This window comes from Fukomys damarensis, unplaced genomic scaffold, assembly GCF_012274545.1.
Source record: "Fukomys damarensis isolate Sample0158 unplaced genomic scaffold, DMR_v1.0_HiC HiC_scaffold_31, whole genome shotgun sequence".
NCBI lineage: Eukaryota > Metazoa > Chordata > Mammalia > Rodentia > Bathyergidae > Fukomys > Fukomys damarensis.
The window spans coordinates 12,123,712-12,144,602 of record NW_022900943.1 but is presented as its reverse complement, the minus strand read 5'-3'; the positions used below and the strand labels follow the sequence as shown (position 1 = coordinate 12,144,602).

Below are 20,891 nucleotides of genomic sequence, written 5' to 3'. Positions count from 1 at the left end.
CCCCAAAAAAAAAAAAAAAAAAAAAAAAAATTTTAGGTAAAGGCTGAGATGTGGCTTGGTGGTAGTCTTGTCCACAATGTCCCCTGGAATTGATCTCTAGCACAACAAACAAAGTAAAAACCAAAGCTCTTAAAAGTCCTACATGACCTGACAACCTCTCTGTTTACCCTTTTCATTTCTTCTTTTTTTAATGGTGGCAAAGTTTCACATTTATTAAAGGTAGGAAAAAACCCAGAAGGGTAGGGCGGAAAATGGGCTCTGCAAGGTGAGTATGGGCTGAGGAAAAGGGGAAGAAAAAATAAAAATATACTCTACAGCATAGGGTGGGTACTGCGAAGAGGAATGATAGCCCCCTCATTTCTTACCATGATGCTCCTCATTCACTCTGCTGTTCACCCTTGCCTATCTGCATTTCCTCTAAATCAACTTGTTTCCAATCTTAGAGATTCTGCACTTCCTATTCTCTGCTTCTCCCTTAGACAGCCACATGGCTCTGTCTCCTTTGTTTCCTTTCAGAATAATCTTCATCCTGTCCCAAATAGGCATTTCCTATCCCTTTTACCTTGCTTTATTTTTTTCCACAGAATTTACCATCATCTGGTCATTTGGCATATTTCCTCCATTAGAACACAGACCACAGAGTAGGGCTTTGTTTAATTAACATGGTTTTTCAGGGCTTAGGAAGTACCTTGTACACAGCGGTCATTCAAAAATATCTGCTGAATTACAAATGAATGGAAAACCACTACGTGATTCCAGGATCTTCCCAAAATCATAAATCAAGAGGCCTAGAAAATAAAACAGATTATAAAGCTTTAATTACCTGTTTCTTTGGAAAGCCTTCATTAACTTTGGTTCCCATGGTAGCAATTCATTTAAAAGACGTATCAATGTGCTATGCAATTCTTTTACAGCTTGCCTCCGATGATACCATTTGCCCTAAAAACACAATTTTTAAAGTAAATCCCTTAGATTTAATCTAAAAATGAATGTCAAGCTTTATCTCCTGAGTAATAAATGCAAAAAAATTGCTACTACCTCATCAAAAAAATATTTCTTCCTCAGAAGCCTGAAGGGGGAAATATCCTGTAATGAATCTTATTTAATAATTTTCAATACTATAAATCTAAAATCCATCTCATCTAACCAGGTGGAGACAAAAAATTTAAAAATTGTTTGAATTGTGTCAGTTGTTAAGTCTTTTAATAAATCATTTACTAAATACATATAAAGAGCCCCCTGGGTTTGCTTTCCAGTGCTGCAAAAGAAAGAAGCAAACAAAAGAAAGACAAAATATTCAAACATTTACACAAATTCATTAAATAAACAATATGGTTAATTTAGTGAGGTTTTTGCAATTTTCCCCAAAGAGTGGGGGATGGGGTGAAGGTGGTGAGAAAAGCTAGGTTTATTATCATATCCAAAAGCAGTCTTAACAAAGTTAAGTTAAAAAGGAAATTTTAAAGTTATTTTAATAGTTTGCAGCACAGAAAAGTAGCTAAAAAAGTCAACTGTTTTCAATACTAAGAGATGATAAGAGTAAGAGATGATAATTTCTGATGCCTCCTCCATTTGCTAAGTATTATCCTATGCATTTTATATATATCTATCTCTATATACATATACATAGATAGAATAAATTGTAGCATTTATGAAAACCTTTCTGGGATGCATGCATTGTTACATTCATTTCACAAATGATGAAAATAAAGCTTAGAGGAGTTAAATGATTTCAGTTCTATAAATTGGACTTGTGTCTGTGTAATTGTGGAGTCCAAGCTCTTAGAATTACATTATGACCTCTTTAAAAGTACATCACAGGACTGGGAATTTAGCTCAGTGATTCCACCACCTGCCTCACAAGTGCAAGGTCCCGAGTTCAATCCCCAGTATCCTCCCCCCACAAAAAGTGCATCACATAAATTCAACCTGACATAGGTTATAAAACCTCTAGTACACAGTATATAGAGTTATCTGACTACCATAGGAACAATAAACTTGTAGCAGTTAAACCAATTCCTGGTTCTCTTCAGTAGGTGCATATTTATCATCATTGTCATCATCATATTCTACTTTTAAAAACACATTTCAGATTTAATTTATATAACAATCTACATGTTTTATTTCCAACAAAAACACACAATTATGTTATAGAACACATTTAACATGGATAAAATTAAGACTTCATTCTAAAATAATTGCTATCAATTTAAATGTATGCAGAATAGTAAGGCAGAACAGTCACCACTATCAAGAGCAAAAAGTATAAATGTGTGCATGAAATTTTCTAATTTTACATATATAAAAACTTCACTATTTTGAAATTTTAGTTATAGATAAGCCTAAGTGATTAATACTAGTTTTATAAAAAATTTGTACTATAAAACAAAGTGTTTATGTATATAAACACTTATATTTCTTTGCTTTTTTGGGGGGTACCTGGTATTGAACTCACGACCTTGTGCTTACAAGTCAGGTGCAGTGCCACTGAGCTAAATCCCTGGCCCACATCTATATTTCTATTACTGAGGTTTTCATATTTTAGAAGAAAAACTGCCTATTAGAAGAGTAGAAAAATTTGGGATTATATGGCACATGCACAAAATGAATATGAAACCTGTATTTGCTAATTCTTTTATGTCTTCTTAATGGCATGCCAAGTCAGTATTATCAAGAAAAGTAATTTTTATTTCACATATTAACCTAAATAGGACTCTGTTAAATGTGTTCTAAAAGTATAAGACTCAAGTTAACAATGGGTTACACCTTGAAAGTTTATTTTTCTCGAAGAAATTTTATGAGATAGTATAATGTGCTTATTCTTAGCCTACAAAAACACAACTATTAAGTTGAAAAACAATAAAACTGAAGAATAACTATCATGGCTCAGGGATGCAGATCAGTGGTGCCATACCTATGTGGCAAGTGCAAGGTCCTGCGTTCAATCCCTGGTACAAAAACAAAACAAAACAACAAAAAAACCAATAATCTTCACCTAGGAAAAATAAACTGAAGACAAAAAGGCAGGTAGATAATGGTCATTCTAAATCTTCTGTGGAGTGAGGCTGAGTTTTGTTTCAATAAATAATAGGAAATAGGTTATTCCCTTTTAATAAGATCTATAAAGAACTTTTTTCTACTCAACTACTATTTGCCTCAAAGGTGAAATAGTTAGAATGGAAGTAAATTGTTCCAAAGATAAGCAAGAAGAAAAAAAGGAATGGAAAATGTAGGGAGAATATCCTCTTTGTGGTATAATTGGTAGGAAAAATATTAAAAGCCCAGGTAGAAAACACCAGGCATGCTGAATTCCTCATTGAGTTTATAAAAATGACAGCTGCAGAGCTATGGAACAACCTAGTGGTGATGAAGTAGAGGCTAAAGAAGATCTTAGGTCTTAGGATACATACACTCCATAGAACTGATTCTTGTTATTTCAAGACATTTCTCAGCTGTAGCACCATCTCTGCTAAATTAAAAACTTAATTTTTGCAGAAGAGTTTAAAAAGGATTAGACAGATTTTATGCATTTTTGATTATTAATTTTTAGTTTACACATCTAGAGAGTATACTGGTGAATTAACAGACTGCATGAAAGGAACTCAAATGTTAGAGTATAGATTTCTAACTTTCACATAATTGTCTTACCCACTGATCTGTCTTGAAATGTCTATGGCCTTTTAACTTCATGTTTGTTTTGTAGGTTTTTTCCTTTATGTATCATCTGCTTGAGGTAGTGATTGGTATGGTATTTCATTTATCATTTGGTAATGCATATTTAATCATTTAATAGTGGAAAATGAATCAAAAAGTTTATTATTTTCATAACATAACTATAGAAAGTGAAGATCAATAAAGTATCTTGCCCAGGACATAAAAAGCATAAAATAACTCAACAAAGGGCATTCCTAGAACCTACCATGGGGTATGAGAATGCAAAAGTTTTTGTTGATTAAAATGGAGGCTGAGAATCACTGCTCTGGGAATGGTATCAATAGCTTTAATTACTGCTAGGAAAAGAAATTCACACTGCTTGTTTCATGTATCAATCTTCTTTGGTCAAAACATTAACCTTATAACTGGGTGTGGTGTAATCCCAGCAGTATAGGAGGCTGAGAGAAAGGAGGATCACAAGTCCAAGTCTAACCCAGTCAACTCAGACTCAGTGAGACTGTCTCAAAAATAAAAAGAGCTGGAGATGTAGTACAGTGTGAAGGTCCTAGTTTCAATCTCCAGTACTGCAACAAAACAAAAAAACATGACGCTTACAACCCAAATCAAGTGAAAGCAAAGACACTATCCCTTTCTATTTAGTGATTCCAAAGTTGCATAATATACAATGAACTAATGTAAAAGGGAGTTATCAATTTTTAAAAGTTGTAGTTGGTAATAAGCTGCCTTACCTTGTGTCTAATATAAAAATTGATTTAAAATCAAAGAAATATTGATTCAACTTTAACTATCAGTTATAAATCAGCAATAATTTTTCTGATGATCAAGCATAATTTTCATGTTTCTTCTTGGATGAATTTATTAAAGAAATCAGAGGGCATAATTTTATAGAAGAAAATTGTCTAAAGTCACAGAGGTAAGTACCTGAAGACAGATACAGACTTTAGAATTCTATCTCCTCTGACTTTTGAAATCTTATTTCTCTTAACACAACTGTCTCCAGTTCAAAACATGTAGATATCTTTGTAATGCAAGAATTAAAAAGCTCTAAAATGTATTTTATTTAAAAAATTGTAACTATTAAAATTAGTGATCTACAATTTAAAAGTAAATTAAAACAAAAGGAAAACAGCAAGCTCCCCTCTCTTCGAACACAAAGAATATCAATATAATAAGAAACAGAGATTCTTACAATCTTATAGATGATATACTGTCATTTTCATCTGCACTGATATAGATCTAAAGACAAAGATGGTAGATGGATGAAGTCAAAGATCATTTGAAGAGCAGTGCTATAACTTTTTCTAACAAAAATCTATTTAATATGATATATGCATACAATTTTAATCCTGACTTTACAAACATACATCAACATGGGGACAGATGAACTGTTTTCAATGTTAGAACTCTATTTTCAGGGATAAAAAATATTTTTTAAGATAATAATTCAAACACTTAATAAAGGTCACTTTAAAAATAAAATACCATTTTTCCTTTACCAACTACAAAGTTTAAGAAAATATCTATTTCAAATATACAGCATGGAATTCAAAACATCCAAGATAATCTAAATTTGAAGCTTACCTTTCACTGCCTTCTCATCCAATGTCCACAACAGCTGCAGATTGCCACCTCCCTTTCCTTTAGATGCTCCATTATCAAACCATAAAGGTTTTATGACTCCATTACAATTACTACAAAAAGGAGCTGATCTATGGTCACCAGGTTAAGTCCTTTATTATATTATGCAGTTTTATAAGTTTCTGATATACTAATAAAGAATCACAAGGGATCAGAGGCTTCAAAAAACTTACAAAACTACACAATATTGTAAAATAAAAATCTATGTCTTGAGTATGAAAGGAGTGTGGGGGAACTTACCTTATAACTAAAGAACAACTCCATTCTGTTGTAGTAATCTGGAGTGAGTTATGACAACACCAGCATAATGCTGGCTAGGGTGTTGCAAGGAGAGGGAATTGGCAATCTACTGATGTTGGGGACACTGGATACCTAAAAGGAAGAACAAGGGAAAATGAATGAATTCTAGATTTATTAAGTGCCTCATCACCACATTAATAAATTCAGATGTTAAACTCGGTGAAAGTTACTTGGTTACACAAACCATCTAAGTATTTGCACAGATTTTCTTATACTGTTATAGCTAAACAAAACAGGTATCAGCAGTCAGTCACACAATTAAAAAAGGTAAAATCATATATAAATATACAAAGAATGCTTTTTTATATGTGAAAAGTTATTATTGTGGAAATTATAATACATTTTACTTAAAACATGTTGAATATGATAAATACTTTTTTGTCAATTAACTTGAAAAACAATATAAAAATATGACATAAATATGCCAAGCATGAAGGCTACTTTTCCTACATGCTTTTGTTTGGAAATGTCAGAGCACAGAAATATGGACCACAAAACAAAATTTTTATTACAGGCTTGATTCTTGTCAGATGTAAATCTTCTAGTAGAAAAGGGATTAAATGTCAATGTAGTATGTTTTTTAAATGAAATGCAAATAACTTAGAAAAAGCAAGTGGATCCCTATACAATGACATCTCATTTAAAATCATTAGTATTAGGGACATGGATTTAATGCAGTGGTTCTGCCGCCTGCCTCACAAAGCGCAAGGTCCTGAGTTCAATCCCCAACACCCCCCCTCAAAAAAAATCACTAGTAATATTCAAAGGTAGTTTGCAACACAACATTGTTAAGTAATAAAAGGTAATAATATATTGGTGCCTGTTTAATTGCTTACTTAGTGAAACTATCGCCATATTCATACACTTCAGCATATTCCTAATTTAAGGAACAAAACACCACACATTAATATTGTGAAATGTTTGTGTATGAATATGGAAAAAGTTAAAAAGCACTTTAACCCTCCCCGAGGTTCCATAATGAACTACCAGGCCAGGCACAGTGGTAAATGTCTGTAATCCCAGCACTTGGGAGGCTGAGGCAGGAGGATCGCCAAGCAGGAGGATCGCCGCAAGTTTGAGGCCAGCCTGGGCTACATAGTGAGTTTAAGGCCAGCCTCAACCACATAGTGAGACCCTGACTTAAAAACGAAACAAAAAAAACAAAAGAATGCACTATCATATGCTATCATTTTCTTGAGAAAAATTTTTGCTTAAGACTTTTTATTTTTGGTTTATTGAGATGAGGTCTTGCTATGTAATTCAGGCTGGCCTTGAGCTAACGGTGATCCTCCTGCATCAGCATTATGTACTGGGATTACAGGTGTTGCCTCCATGCCTTGCATTTTAATCAAAAGCATCCCATATCAAATATATTGAATAGTATACACAATATTTCCATTACATTTCTAAATGAGCACTGAGATAAGTACCAAGGCACACAATTAACACTATGATGCTAACACTGAGAATTTCTGTCTTCTGAATTTGAACAGAGAGAAGTTGAGTGACAGATCACATTCACAGGAGGTAGTTCAATGGGGAAGAAGTCTACAGTATACTTAGTAGATGTTTCACATCTTTTTATTAGTGCATACTGGTTATACAGATTAATGAGTTTCATTTTGGCAGATTCATACATGCACGTTACATACTTTGATCATTTTCAGCCCCAATAAGCCCTCCCTGACTTGCCTTCCTTGTTTCCATTTTTGGGGGATCCAATGCATGTATTTTGATCATATAAATCCCAATCACCCTCCTTCTACTCTCTTTTCCCTATCTCAATTACTAACAGTTTGTCTACTTTGTCATATTTTCTGGATTCCATATATTAGAGAACACGTGGTGTTTGTCTTTCTGAGTCTGGATTATTTTGCTCAACATGATAATCTCCATATCTATCTATTTTCTTATAAATTACAAAATTCTATTCTTCTCTATGGCTGAATAGTATTCACTATATACATCTAAACATGCATTTATCTACATTTTCTTTACCCATTTATCCACTGATAGGCAATTAAGCTAGTTCCATAACCTGGCTACTGTAAACTGTCCTGCAATGAACATGGGCAATGCAATTATTTCTATAGTGTGTTGACTTTAATTCCATTGGGTATATATACCAGGAGAGGTAAAGGCAGAGCAAATGGTAGCTCTATCTTTAGTTTTTGGAGAACCCTCCATACTGATTTCTATAGTGACTACACTAATAATTTACATTTCCACCAGTGGTGTAGAAGGATCCCACCTCCAACTGCCTCAGCATTTATTGTTTATATTCTTGGTAGCCCTTCTGACTGGGGTGAGATGGAATCTCAACGTAGTTTTGATTCGCATTTCCCAAATGGCTACAGATGTTGAACAGATTTTCATTTACTCACCGGCCATTTGTACTTCTTTTGAAAAATGTCTGTTTAATTCATCTGCCCATTTATTGACTGGACTATTTGATTTTATGGCGTTAAGACTTTTGAGTTCTGTATATATCATAGAAACTAATCCTCTGTCAGCAGAATATAAAGATTTATTCTGTAGACTATCTCTTTACTCTGTTATTTCCCTAGCTGCGCAGAAACTTTAAATTGACATAGTTCCACTTGTTTGAAACTATTATTTCCTGCGTTGAGTCCTATTCAGGAAGCCTGTGCCTATAGCTTCAAGTGTTTCTCCTGTTTTCTGTTAGCAGTTCCAAAGTTTCAGGTCTTATACCTAAGTCTTTATTTATTTTCATTCAATTTTTGTAAATGTGAGATAGAGATCTAGTTTTAGTCTTCTACAAGATATACCCATTTTCCCTAGCACCATTTGTTAAGGGGGTTGCTTGCTCTTCAGTGTGTATTTTTAGCTTCTTTGTAGTTGTATGGATTTGTTTCTGTGTCCTCTATTTTGTTCCACTGGTCTGTGTCTATTTTTTGTGCAAGTACCATGCTGTTTTTGTTAGTATGGCTTTGCACTATAATTTGAAATGGGGTATTTTGATGCCTCCAATCTTGCTCTTTGTGCTTAGGATTGCTTTGGTTTTTCAGATTCATGTTTCCACATGAACTTTAGGATTATTTTAGTTCTGTGAAGAATATCATTGGTATCTTGATGAAGTTTGCATTGAATCTGTAGTTCACTTTTGTTAATATGGACATGTGAATAATATGAGTACAGTCAATCCATGAACAGAGCAGGTCTTCCCATCTGGTGAAATTGAAATTTTTTTCAGTGTTCTGAAATTTTCATTGCAGGAGTCTTCCACCTATTGGTTAGGTTGATCCCTAGGTATTTTGTTTTATTTGAAACTACTGTGAATGAATCTGTTTTCCTGATTTCTCAGCTAGTCTACTGTTGGTGTACATTAAAGCTACTGATTTTTTAATGTTGATTTTATAACCTACTACAATTTGGTGAATTTATCTGTTCTAAAAGTCTTTTGATGGAGTCTTTAGGGTCTTCAAAATATAGAATCATACTGTCTGTAAACAAGGATTATTTGACTTATTTCTTTTTATTTTTTTTCTCTTGCCTAATTGCTCTAAACTTTCAAGAATATATTTAATAGGAGTATTAAGAGCGGACATCCTTGCTTTGTTTCTGATTGTGACTGAAATGCCTTCAATTTTTCTTCATTCAGAATGATGTTGCTTGTGGGTTTATTAGATACGGCCTTTACTATACTGAGCAATGATCCTTCAAAACCTAATTTTTTCAGGGCTTTTATCACTAAGGAATGTACAATTCTGTCAAGGGCTTTTTCTGCATTGAGATGATCATGTGACTTTAAATCCTGGATTCTATTCTTGTGGCATATTACATGTATTGATTTGGGTATGCTACACCATTCTTGCATCCCTAGAATGAAACTGACTTGATAGTGGTATATGATCTTTTTAATGTGTTGCTAAATTCATTTTGTGGGTATTTTATTAAGGATATTTGTATCGACATTCATCCAAGATCTTAGTATACAGTCCTCCTTGTGTTTTTGTCTGATTTTGGTCTAAGAGTGACACTGGCTTCACAGAGTGAGTATGGAAGTGTTCCTTCCCTTTCTATTTTATGCAGTAGTTTGAGTAGCAGTGGTGTTAGTTCTTCTCTTAAAGGTCTGGTAAAATTCAGCAAGAACTCACATGGTCTTAGGCTTTTCTTTGTTGACAAGGACTTTTATTAGTGCTTCAATTTCATTCCTTATTATTGATCTGTTTAGGTTTCTTTTTACATCTCCTGATTCAATTGTGGTATTATCTGTCTAGATATTTACCCATTGCTCCTAGATTCTCTAATTTATTAGAATATAGGTTTTTAAAGGAGTCACAATTAATCCTCTGGATTTCACTGGTACCTGTTTTAATATTCCTTTTTATTTCTAATTGTATTGATTTGGGTCTTCTTTCTCTCTTTAGTTTGGCTAAAAGCTTATCAATGTTATTTTTTCAAAGAACCAACTGTTTCACTGATCCTCTATAATATTCTTTTAGGCTCCATCTCACTAATTTAAGCTCTGATCTTCATTATTCTTTTCCTTCTGGTGGGTTTGGCTTGTTTCTAAGACCCTGAAAGGCAGAATACATTATTTGAGACCTCTCTGACTTTTTGATGCAGGGATTCATAGCTATAACATTTCCTCTTTGGAAATGCCTTTGCTATATCGCAGAGATTCTAGTAATTCCATTTTCATTTGATTCTAGAAGTTTCAAAATTTTCTATTTCTTCAATGATCCACTGATCAAAACTTGATTTTAACCTCTGGACTCCTATCAGGTCCCTGCTACTATACATAGCACATAGAAAACATAGGGAAAATATGTGCCTAAGAAAACTTATTTAATCTGTTGTGCAGTATCTCCAAAAGATCATCTTAATTTTTAAAAGCTTTAAATGACTAAGTGACACCTCACAGCTGAAAAAATTTTCAGTTTTGCTAACCATTAACTGATTTACTAGAAAGAGCCAGAATAAGAAAACATTATATACAGTGAAGTAATTATCAAAACCTTGAATAATACCAGTTTTAAGAATAAGAGATTACTGCAATCATATCTACAACCAAAGCCATTAAATAAAGCTAATTAGGGGTTCCTGAAGTCTCTGAATGTACTTAAAAGGTCTTTATACTGTAGTAAAATAGATTTTTTACTCTGAAAACAACTGGCTATAAAATAATATTAATGTGATTCACTACTATAAGAAATTGGGATATAAAATGAAGAGGGGAAATTTTCATAAACCTTCTTTACAATACAGTGAAATCTTGTGTCAGAAAGATTAGATATAATAAATTATTTGCCTTATATCAGGGTTTTACTATATTCAATTATGTTTTGAATCCATAAAAATTCATGTAATGTTTCATACATGATTTAATGATATTTTTCCATTTACTTGTCTATCAGTCCTCACTATATCTTCACTTTTAAGAAAGGGATAAAATTAAATTAAATTTTAAAAAAGTAAAACAAAAGAATATATCACGTATTTCTAAAAGTGATTTAAAAATGTTTATGTTTTAACTATGAATCCTATGCTAAGGAAGGGAAAATGTAAATAATGAACTAACTTAAAAAAGTCACAATCATAATGGATTGAAAACAACTAAGACTGAGCTGAAGGTCAGGTCAAGAGTCTTTCTTCTGATAGGATTATGAAGGTTAAAAGTTAACACTGACATATACAAGTTCCACCAAATACAAATTTTAATTGGAAATACACAATTTAACAGAATACTATCATTATATGATGTGGTATTATTTCACTGACTTCCACCTAATTTTCAAAATATCTATTTATTTTCTCCTATCACCCAGCAGCATCAGAAAGAAAGAAATAGGGCTCTTAGCAAATATGAGATTATACTAGGGTTTTTCAATCAGAGCAAAACTGACATTTGGGGCAAGATGTTTCTTGGTTGTAGGGAATATCATATATATTATAGGGTCATTACAATGTAGGATGTTCAACACTGGCCCCCATCAGTTAAAACAAGTACCAACTCTTCAACTGTTAACAAGCAAAAATATCTTCAAACACTGCCAAAAGTCTCAAGGAGGAAAGCGAGAAGATTATTCCTAATAATCACCGGGATATCCACAGAATTCTGGAACCAAAAACTGGGAGTTGCCATCTCTGGCCTAACATTCTGATTTCTCTAATATTTATTGCATTATGAATTTAAATTAAGAATGTAATATAAATATAATTATAGTATGCCGCTATCTACTGTAATCTGTATGCACGTTATTTTGTACATTCTTAAAATTTAGCATTTCACATATATTTTCACTTAGTAATAACAATCTGCCAATATTTTATTTTACTAGCTAGATGATAAATTACTGTATTAATATCATGGTTTGGTTAGTCATTTCTGCATTGCTGGACATATGAGCTGTTCAAAATTTCCACTATTAGAAGTAATCTGTTAAACACACCATTGTAAAGTTACTTTTGGGAAGAACACAGGTTAAATCTCAAATGGCATCACAGTATCAAAGCAGGTGGAGTTTTACAGCTTTTCTTACATACTGATAGCAAAACTGAGAAATGACTGAAATCTGCAATACTTTTCAGTGCCTACTGTTAAACAATATTAGAAAAGATAGGATTTTACATTTAAATTTTTAGTCTATGTTGAAAAGATACTCCAAGCATGTTTCTTTTCTTATAATATCTTTTTGTTGTCCAACTTTCACTTTTCCTTATATCCAGTTTCTACATGGACTTTTCCTTATTGAAGAAAAGATGGCAACCCCTTTGAAAATCTATAAATTATGATATAAAAATTTATAATTTATAAAATTTATAATTAAATACATCTGTCATGTGTTGCAATAGATATAATAAATGCATCCATCTGGCTAACAATCTTAACTGGGATTTAATTTTCAGATAGGACTTATATTTTGAGCATCCTGAAAAGTAATGTTGTAGCTTATTTTCCAATTATGTCTTATTTTTAGGAAAATACAGTATTTGTCAATATTTGGTTTGTCTTAGTGCTTACACTGTAATTGTAGATCTTTTTATGGTTAAGGATGGTACATTATTAGTTCTTATGGTATGTCAATATCCAATTTGTTGTTGATTATTGTTGATTCTGTTGCTATCCCCAGGGTGGAATAATTGTTGCTATTATTAGTATTATTATTATTTTTTGGTATCGGGGATTGAACTCAGGTCCTTGCACTTGTGAGACAGGCTGTAGAACCACGGAGCTAAATCCCCAGCCCAATTGTTGCTATTATTTGTTTTTTTCTGTATGCCAATATCTCAATGGCTTTTGTGTCAATAACAATACTGCAGTCCATTTTCTGAGAACTGGGCTATTACACTGCATCTTTCCCTCCCAAATTAACAGAAGTAAAGCCCTGCAGCTACCCACACCTAGAGTGCATCACTGAAAAACAGTATTAAAGAGGTCTCCATACTAGCAAGAAAGCCTTTCCACTATAATTGACTGCTAACCCTCAGCAAAAGAACAAACCAAAACAACAGCAATGACAACAAAACAATGACAATAGAAACATGAAAAGACAAGGCAACAAATTATCTTCCCCCAAACTCCCAGATCCCTCAAAGCTGGACGGACTGTGGAGTACCGAGAAAGAGAAAAATCAAAACCCAAATAAATTATTCAAAATGTTAAAAGAAGAGACAAAAACACAGAACAACAAGGCACGCAGAAAACTCAAAGATATAACTAAACAAATAATGGATTTAATAAACAAACAACCAGGGCCAGGGATTTAGCTCAGTGGCACCACACTCAGAAGGTCCTGAGTTCAATCCCTGGTACAAAAAAACAAAATCAAAACAAAACAACAACAACAACAACAACAACAACAACAAAACCAGCAAGTTTATAGCAGTCACTAATACAAAGATAGCTGAGCTAAACCAAACAATACAAAACATAAGTAACATATTTAGGAAAGAATTAAGAGATCATGAAAAAGTATAAAGCAGCAACACACTAAAAATTCTATTGAAAGCATAGGCAATAAAAGTGACTGCAGTAAGAAAAGATTATCACAACTAGAAGATGGAACTAATGCAGGTGACTCTAGTCAGAAATGCCGTAAAAACAACAAGAGAATATGAACAATGGAACCAATAGCTAACAGGTAACTCCCAAAAAAGACTACTATAAAATTAACTAGAATTAGTGAAAAATCAGAAGACAAATGAAAAAAAATGCATAAAAAAACCTGGTTACAGAAATCATACCAAAGAACTTTCCAAGTATGGGCAAATAGTTTAACATATAGATAGATAAGTGAGGCATACAGAATCCCAAATAGCTACAATTGAAAAAGAACTTATCCAAGATACATCATAGTCAAAATCTTCCAAGTCAAACACAAGAAAAAAATCTGGAAAGCTGTTAGAGAAAAGCGACAAGTCACTTATACTGGTAAACCCATTAAGATTACAGCATAAAACTCAACACAAACTCTAAAAGGCAGGAGATCTCTGCACTGCAGTGTTTTAAGTCCTAAAAGAAAACAACTTCCAACCTAGCCTGACATATCCTGCAGGACTGTCTGAAAAATCAACACTCTGAAAAATTCTCAACAATATCCTAGAAAGAGACAATACCAGAGAAAGAAAATTGGCAATAGGGAAATAATCACAGAAATAAGTCAGTAAATTTCAGTAATAACTCTTACTGTGAATTGTCTCGATTCTCCAATCAAAAGACACAGACTTGAACGAATAAAACCCAGAGGTACGCTGTATACAAGAAACACATTTAATCCAAAAAGAAGCTCACAGACTAAAAATTAAAGGATGAAAAACAATATTTTATGCAATAAGAACCCAAATACAAGCAAGTTACATACTGAGTTACATCCCAGGCCCACATAATCATTTCAATAGATGCTGAAAAAAACCTATGACAAAAATCCAACATTCACTGATGATAGAATCCATGATGAAGAAAATATAGAAGGACCTTATCTCAACCTGATAGAAGTTATTTACGACAAACTTATTGCCAACCTCTTATTAAGTGGGGAAAAAATAACATAAAAATGTCTACTACCACCACTCCTATTCAATATAGCACTCAAAATATTAGTCAGAGCAATCAGGCAATAGACAAAAGGGATTTGTATAGGAAAGGAATAAGTCAAACTATCATTATTTGCAGAAAACATGACCCTCTCCATAGAAGACCCAAAAAATTCCATTAAAAGACTCCTAGAAGTAATAACCAAATCAATAGTGTAGCAAAATATAAAATTAACACACAAAAATCAACAGCATTCTTGTAAATAATGAACTCACTGGGAAAGAAATTAGAAAAACAATTATCATCCACAATTAATCCAGAAAAATTAAGAGATTAACCTAATCAAGCAAGTAAAAGACACAAGGAAAACTACAGTACTCTAAAAAAAGAGATCAAAGATATCAGAAAATGGAAAGATAATCTCCTCCCAGATAGGCAGAACCAATGATGTCAAAATGGCTATACTTACAAAACTGATATAGATAAACATTTAACACAATACCAATCAAAATACCAATAGCATCCCTTACAGAACTATAGAAAACTATACTACAGTTTGTAGAGAATCAGAAGAGAAAAACACTAGCTAATCCTGGATAACAAAAGCAAAGCAGGAGACATAACAATCTTGGATTTCAAGTCATATTACAAAGCCACAGTGATTAAAAACAGCATGGTACTGGCACAAATACAGATATTTGGGTCATTGGAATAGCATAAAGAATGCCGAAATAACCCCAGGAACATTTAGCTATACAATCTCAAAACTTTAGCTAAGGGAAAGACAACCTGTTTAATAATGGTACTAGGAAAACTGGCTAGCCAAATGCAGAAGAGTGAATCCAAACCCAAATCTCTCACCAGGTACTAAACTAAAATAAAAATGGATTAAAGATGTAAATGTTAAGTCAGAAGAAATCTGCCTGAAGACAACCTATAGAATGGGATAAAATTTTGCCAGCTATTCCTTGACAGAGGACTAATACGTAGAATTTATACAAAACTCAAAGAAAATTAACTCCCCCCCAAATAAAAGGCTCAGTCAAAAATGGGCCTGAAATGAGCAGACACTTAAAAGTACAAAGAGCCAATAAACACATGAAAAAAAAATGTTCACCATGTTTGGCCATTGGAGAAGTGCAAATTAAAATAACACTGAGAGCCCATTTTACTCCAGAAACAATGGCTGACATCAAGAAATGAAATACTAAGAAATGCTGGTGAGTCTCTGGGAAAAAAGAAACCCTTCCACACTGTTGATGAATGTGTAAACTAGCACAACTGTTATATAAATCAAAAGGGAGATTCGTCAAAACACTAAAACTAGAACTACCATTTTATCCAGCTATTTTCCTTCTAGGTCTCTTCCCAAAAGAGGTAAAGACTTCATGTCACATGATAAATGAATACCCATGTTTTTAGCAGTATAATTCACAGTAGCTAAGTCTTGGAAGCAGCCTATATGTATGTCCATCAACAGATGAATGGATAAAGAAAGTGAGGTATTTATACAGAATGGAGTTTTACTCTAAGTAAAGAATGATAAAGTTGAGTCATTTTAACAATATGGATGGGCTAGGGATTTAGCTCAGTGGTTCCATCACCTGCCTCACAAGCACAAGGACCCAAGTTCGATCCCTGGTAGCAAAAAAATGAAAAAGAAAAGAAAAGAAAACGGATATACCTTGAGACCCTAACATTTAATGAACTAAATCACACATCTAAGTTAAAGTTTTGCAAGATTTCTCTTACATGTGAAACTCCATACAAAAGTAAAGACCAAAAGAAAAGATAGATGATAGGAAAGAGGGAGAGAGATCTTTTTCAAAAGTAGGGAAAGTGGACAAGAGAAAGAGAAGAGAATGAAAAAATAATATATAAAATGTATGAACTTCACAGAAGGAATGTAATAATTAACATGTACTAATAAGAAAATAAAAATTGAAAAAAATCTAAAGACAAGATATGCTATTTAGCCAGGCATGCTGGCTCACGCCTGTAATCCCAGCACTTGGGAGGTTGAGGTGGGAGGATCATTGCGAGGTTTAAGAAAAGCCTGGGCTACGCAGTAAGTTCACGGGCAGCCTGAACTAAAGACAAAGACCCTGTCTCAAAAAACAAAACAAAACAAAAATTTTTAAAAAGACATGCTACTAACTGAATAAAGAACCCTGTATGAGGTCAGGAAAAAAAATTAAATCAAAGTTTTGCATAATATCCCACAGTTACTATTTAGAAAGTAATGAAGTCTATCAAATTTCAAGTATAACAAGAATAGGTAAATTATCAATATCTTAGTACTCTAACATTCTGGAAGACTAATAAATTTCCTAGAATACAAAGGATATTTTCCAATAATTCAAAACGCAAATTTTGTGCCAACCAAACCACAAAAATACAAACAATAAAAAAAGATTACTCCTTAGGATCATAAAGATTTCTATGATCTAAACAATAACGAGAATTTAAAAATAAAGGACTCTCAAACTATATATTCCTACTAATCTGAACAGAAAATGTTTCTTTGAACAAACCTCAGGTAGAATCCTGGTACCAAAATAATAGTAATAATAATAATCATGATGATGATGATGAAAAAGGAGGAGAAGGAGGAGAAGGGGCAGCAGCAGCAGCAGCAGTCTATATTTATATTAACAAAAAACTTTTTAAATGTAATGTTAACCTGGGTGAGAAAATGTAATCATTCTTCTTTGTTGCTTTGGTATGAAAAACTACCTGGAAAACAGGTAGCTCCCTGAAGCTCCCTGAAGCAGCAACATATTTATATGATTCCACATTAAATTCTTTATCACATGTATAATTTCTATCTTTAGTAATAACATTTATTGTAATTAAAATATTTACATGGAATATCTAGTCTATTACTGAAGTAATTAGATATAAAAGCTGATAACAGAATTGTTTGATACTATTTTATTTTTTATAGTGATATCCCCTTTACTTTGTGATATCCTCTTCTGAAGAACAATATTAATATTGGATTTGTTTGGCAATAGTGAAGGAAGTCCACAGAAAAGGAATCAGTCAAAACTATCATTATCATCTAGTTCACACATTTTCATTAAGGAACTCCCTCATGTTTCACTGTTAGTATAATTCTAACAAGAATGGTTACCTGCTTGTGTATCAGCTAGGGCAAACAATCGGAAACACACAAGAGGAGACAACTTACTGACACAGGCTGGTAATGAAGAAAGAGACAGAACAAAAACAAAAACATAAACAAAATCCTTTAAAATATCTTGGGTAAAAGCCTTTTAGTTTATATTTATGTAGAGCTACTGGTATATTAAGAACCATTACTGATATGTATAATGACAACCCCTAAAAGTCATAAAAAAATGGTTAAATTTCATTCATTATAGTAGAAGGAATCAGAGAAATTCTCATTAAATGATTAAAATAAGGATTTTAGTATTACAGGTTTGAAATTAAGTATCTAGAAAAATTCAGTAAAATGCAATACTCTATTCCCAAATTATGCCAAACTCATATTAAATATTAACATAAACATTCAGTAAAGTTAATTCCTATAATGCCTATCACACTCATTAGCAGATTTTTTAAAAATATGGAATAATACTGAGATCCAAACTTTTATTGTCTATTTGCTTATGCTGTGTGGCCAAAAATTAGGCTTGATACAAAATCTAATCAATTAAATACTATACATAATCTGAAATTTTCTGATAAGCATACCCTCACAGAATAGCATATCAGGTATTTGTAGTTTTCTTTCTTTTACTTTATTCTACTTGATTCTACGGAATCAAATCAACCAATGGAAGTGAGGCAAAAGGCTTTACAGAAAGAACTTAGAATGCTTACAAAGATTTTTTAAAAATTACAATACATGCTATAATACTTAAAAAACCAACTATACTTAAAAGTGTGCATTAAAAACAAATCAAAAATTCCAATTTGTAATAAGGAAACAAATTAAAGGTATGTTTAACTGCAGCATGAAAGATTTAACAAATTTAATAGAGTCCTGTATAGTCATGAAATATGAATAACAGAAGCTTCTGTAAAAAAAAAGACACCTTGATTTTTTTAGACTATTCTTTCCTACTGTAAAAAAAGTCCCTTTTGTACATAAAACATCCAATAAATTTAATAAAACTGTTGATTGCACAGAAAATACTATCATATAAATTTTTGAGGAATTTATTAAAGCAGAAAATTTTAGTAAAACAATCTTCCATATCAAGAGATTTCCAAGATACCTAAAGTATATACAAAAGCAGGAGCCTAGTGAGGATCTAAACCACTATTAATGGAAATATTTTTAAAATGTATTTTACAGTTTTCTGCATTCTCCAAACATGTTTTCTTGATAACTGATACCTATCATTATGAGCATTATTTTATCACTTAAGTTATAACAATCTCTCAAAAATTCACTGAAAGACTTCTGAAATAAGGTTCTTTCACCCTATTAAATAACCTAGAAAGCTGTACTTTTGTGGTATGTCAGTCTCCTCCATTCCGATCTTCAGAGTGCTACAAATATACCTTTTCCAAATCAAGTAAAAATGATCATTACAAATTTGTGATCTCAAACTTGCTGAATCACTAACCATATTTTATACATATTTATGCTAACAGGTTCTGAGCAAAGGCCTAGAAGTGGCTTCATAACATGTCTAAGACTTAACACAGAAAGTTTAAAATGAGGACTGATTGTTTTTGATGTTTAAAGCCTTCTCCATTTATTTACAGATCTGTAATTGTGCTTCAAATCTGTGACATAGCTCAACTACAAATGCCAATTTATAGGTATTACAGTACTTATTTAATAAATAACAAAACTGACTGATCTACCAACTTGGAGAATAAACATAGTGCCCTCATATGGTAGTCTCTCAAGAGCAATGAAAAAGTAGAAAGTAAAAGTAAAGATTAATTATGAATTTAGAATAAGGTTCTTTAAAAAGTCACACTGGTAAGAGTATCTGGGGCTCAATAAACAATTTACATCAGTTTTAATATTACACTTAATTAAAATTTTGTTACTATACAATAAACTTCCATTAATATAATTAGTAATTAATATTTGCAAGATAAACAACTTCTAAAAAAAGACTACCAGTCAAAAAACAACCAATTAGTATATTGGGAAATATCTAAAACTACGACCTGATATAAACCAGGCAAACAAAATTATTTGCTCTTGCACCATTTTTGAATATTGAAAATGAAAACTAGATCATACAGGAGAAATAAAAAGAAATAATGTTTCTATCTTTCATTGACAATTTTCATGTAATCCAGAACAAAAATTTTAAAAGGCTTTAGCAAAAAAGCAGGAATAAATTTTAATGCTGACAATAATAGACAGAACTTTTGGATTAACACCTACCGATTTTTTTCTACTGTTTTCCAGATCTTTGAGTTCATTCTCGATTTTTGTGATTAATTCCCTGAGTTCATCAAGATTAGTGCAAATAAGCTAAAATAAAACACAAAAACACAGCTTGATAACACATAATATAAAACACCCAAAATGTGGTAACAGAAGTTGTTTTAACACACACTGAATTCACAATAAATTATTTTCTCTGCAAACTAGTAAAAGCAATGAAAGCTCCGCAGTTTATATTTTAAGAAATATTTACTTGCATGCTGTATGCACTTCAGGCTTTATATAAAATAAGCTGAAATTCTGACAATGGTAGTCTCATCCCATATCCTCATCTTTACATTTACTTTATAATTCAAGTACTTTCTTAACATTATTAACTTTCAGCCCAGAATGACAAAGATCTGGAAACTCATCCTAGATTTCACAGTTACTAAGTTTCCTTTAAGAAGAACTTCATCAATTCTCCAAGTAGATGAACAAATAAACCCTTGGAGAACTGTCATTGAAACCTTTACTACGGCTTGCTAGTAACTATAAAGGTTAACAAACCTTAGCTATTGCTGTTGGGATTGTTAGTAAAAAAGGACTGTGACTAAATGTAATATATTCAAAGATATAAACAAAATTAAGTACACATTTTTAACATGAGTTAGAGGTTTTTAATATAACCATCTTCAGAGATAGCATCTAATTCCTTTCATAATTATGTGTTTCATTTTATTTTTCCTTGAAAACACTAGCAAATGGCCAAAGCAACTGATTGGTTGATTATTAATAACTGAACTAGCTTGATTTAGTTACCAACATTTTATACAGTGAAGTTTCAACAACAGCAAAGACATCAGTAATTACATTTTAGTTTTTGAATTAGTTCATATATTTAACTTTTTC

General features: G+C 32.3%; 1 protein-coding gene across 1 annotated transcript in view; it reads right to left on the bottom strand.

Moving 5' to 3' along the window:
* The window catches only part of Kiaa2026 (KIAA2026 ortholog), an 84,414-nt gene that overhangs the window by 13,697 nt on the left and 49,826 nt on the right, over positions 1-20,891 (bottom strand). The window contains exons 6-7 of the mRNA XM_033757735.1: positions 19,998-20,087; positions 824-939 (exon numbers count right to left, since the gene is read on the bottom strand). Of these exons, the coding sequence (XP_033613626.1) occupies positions 824-939; positions 19,998-20,087 (206 nt within the window). The remainder of the gene's footprint in view (positions 1-823; positions 940-19,997; positions 20,088-20,891) is intronic.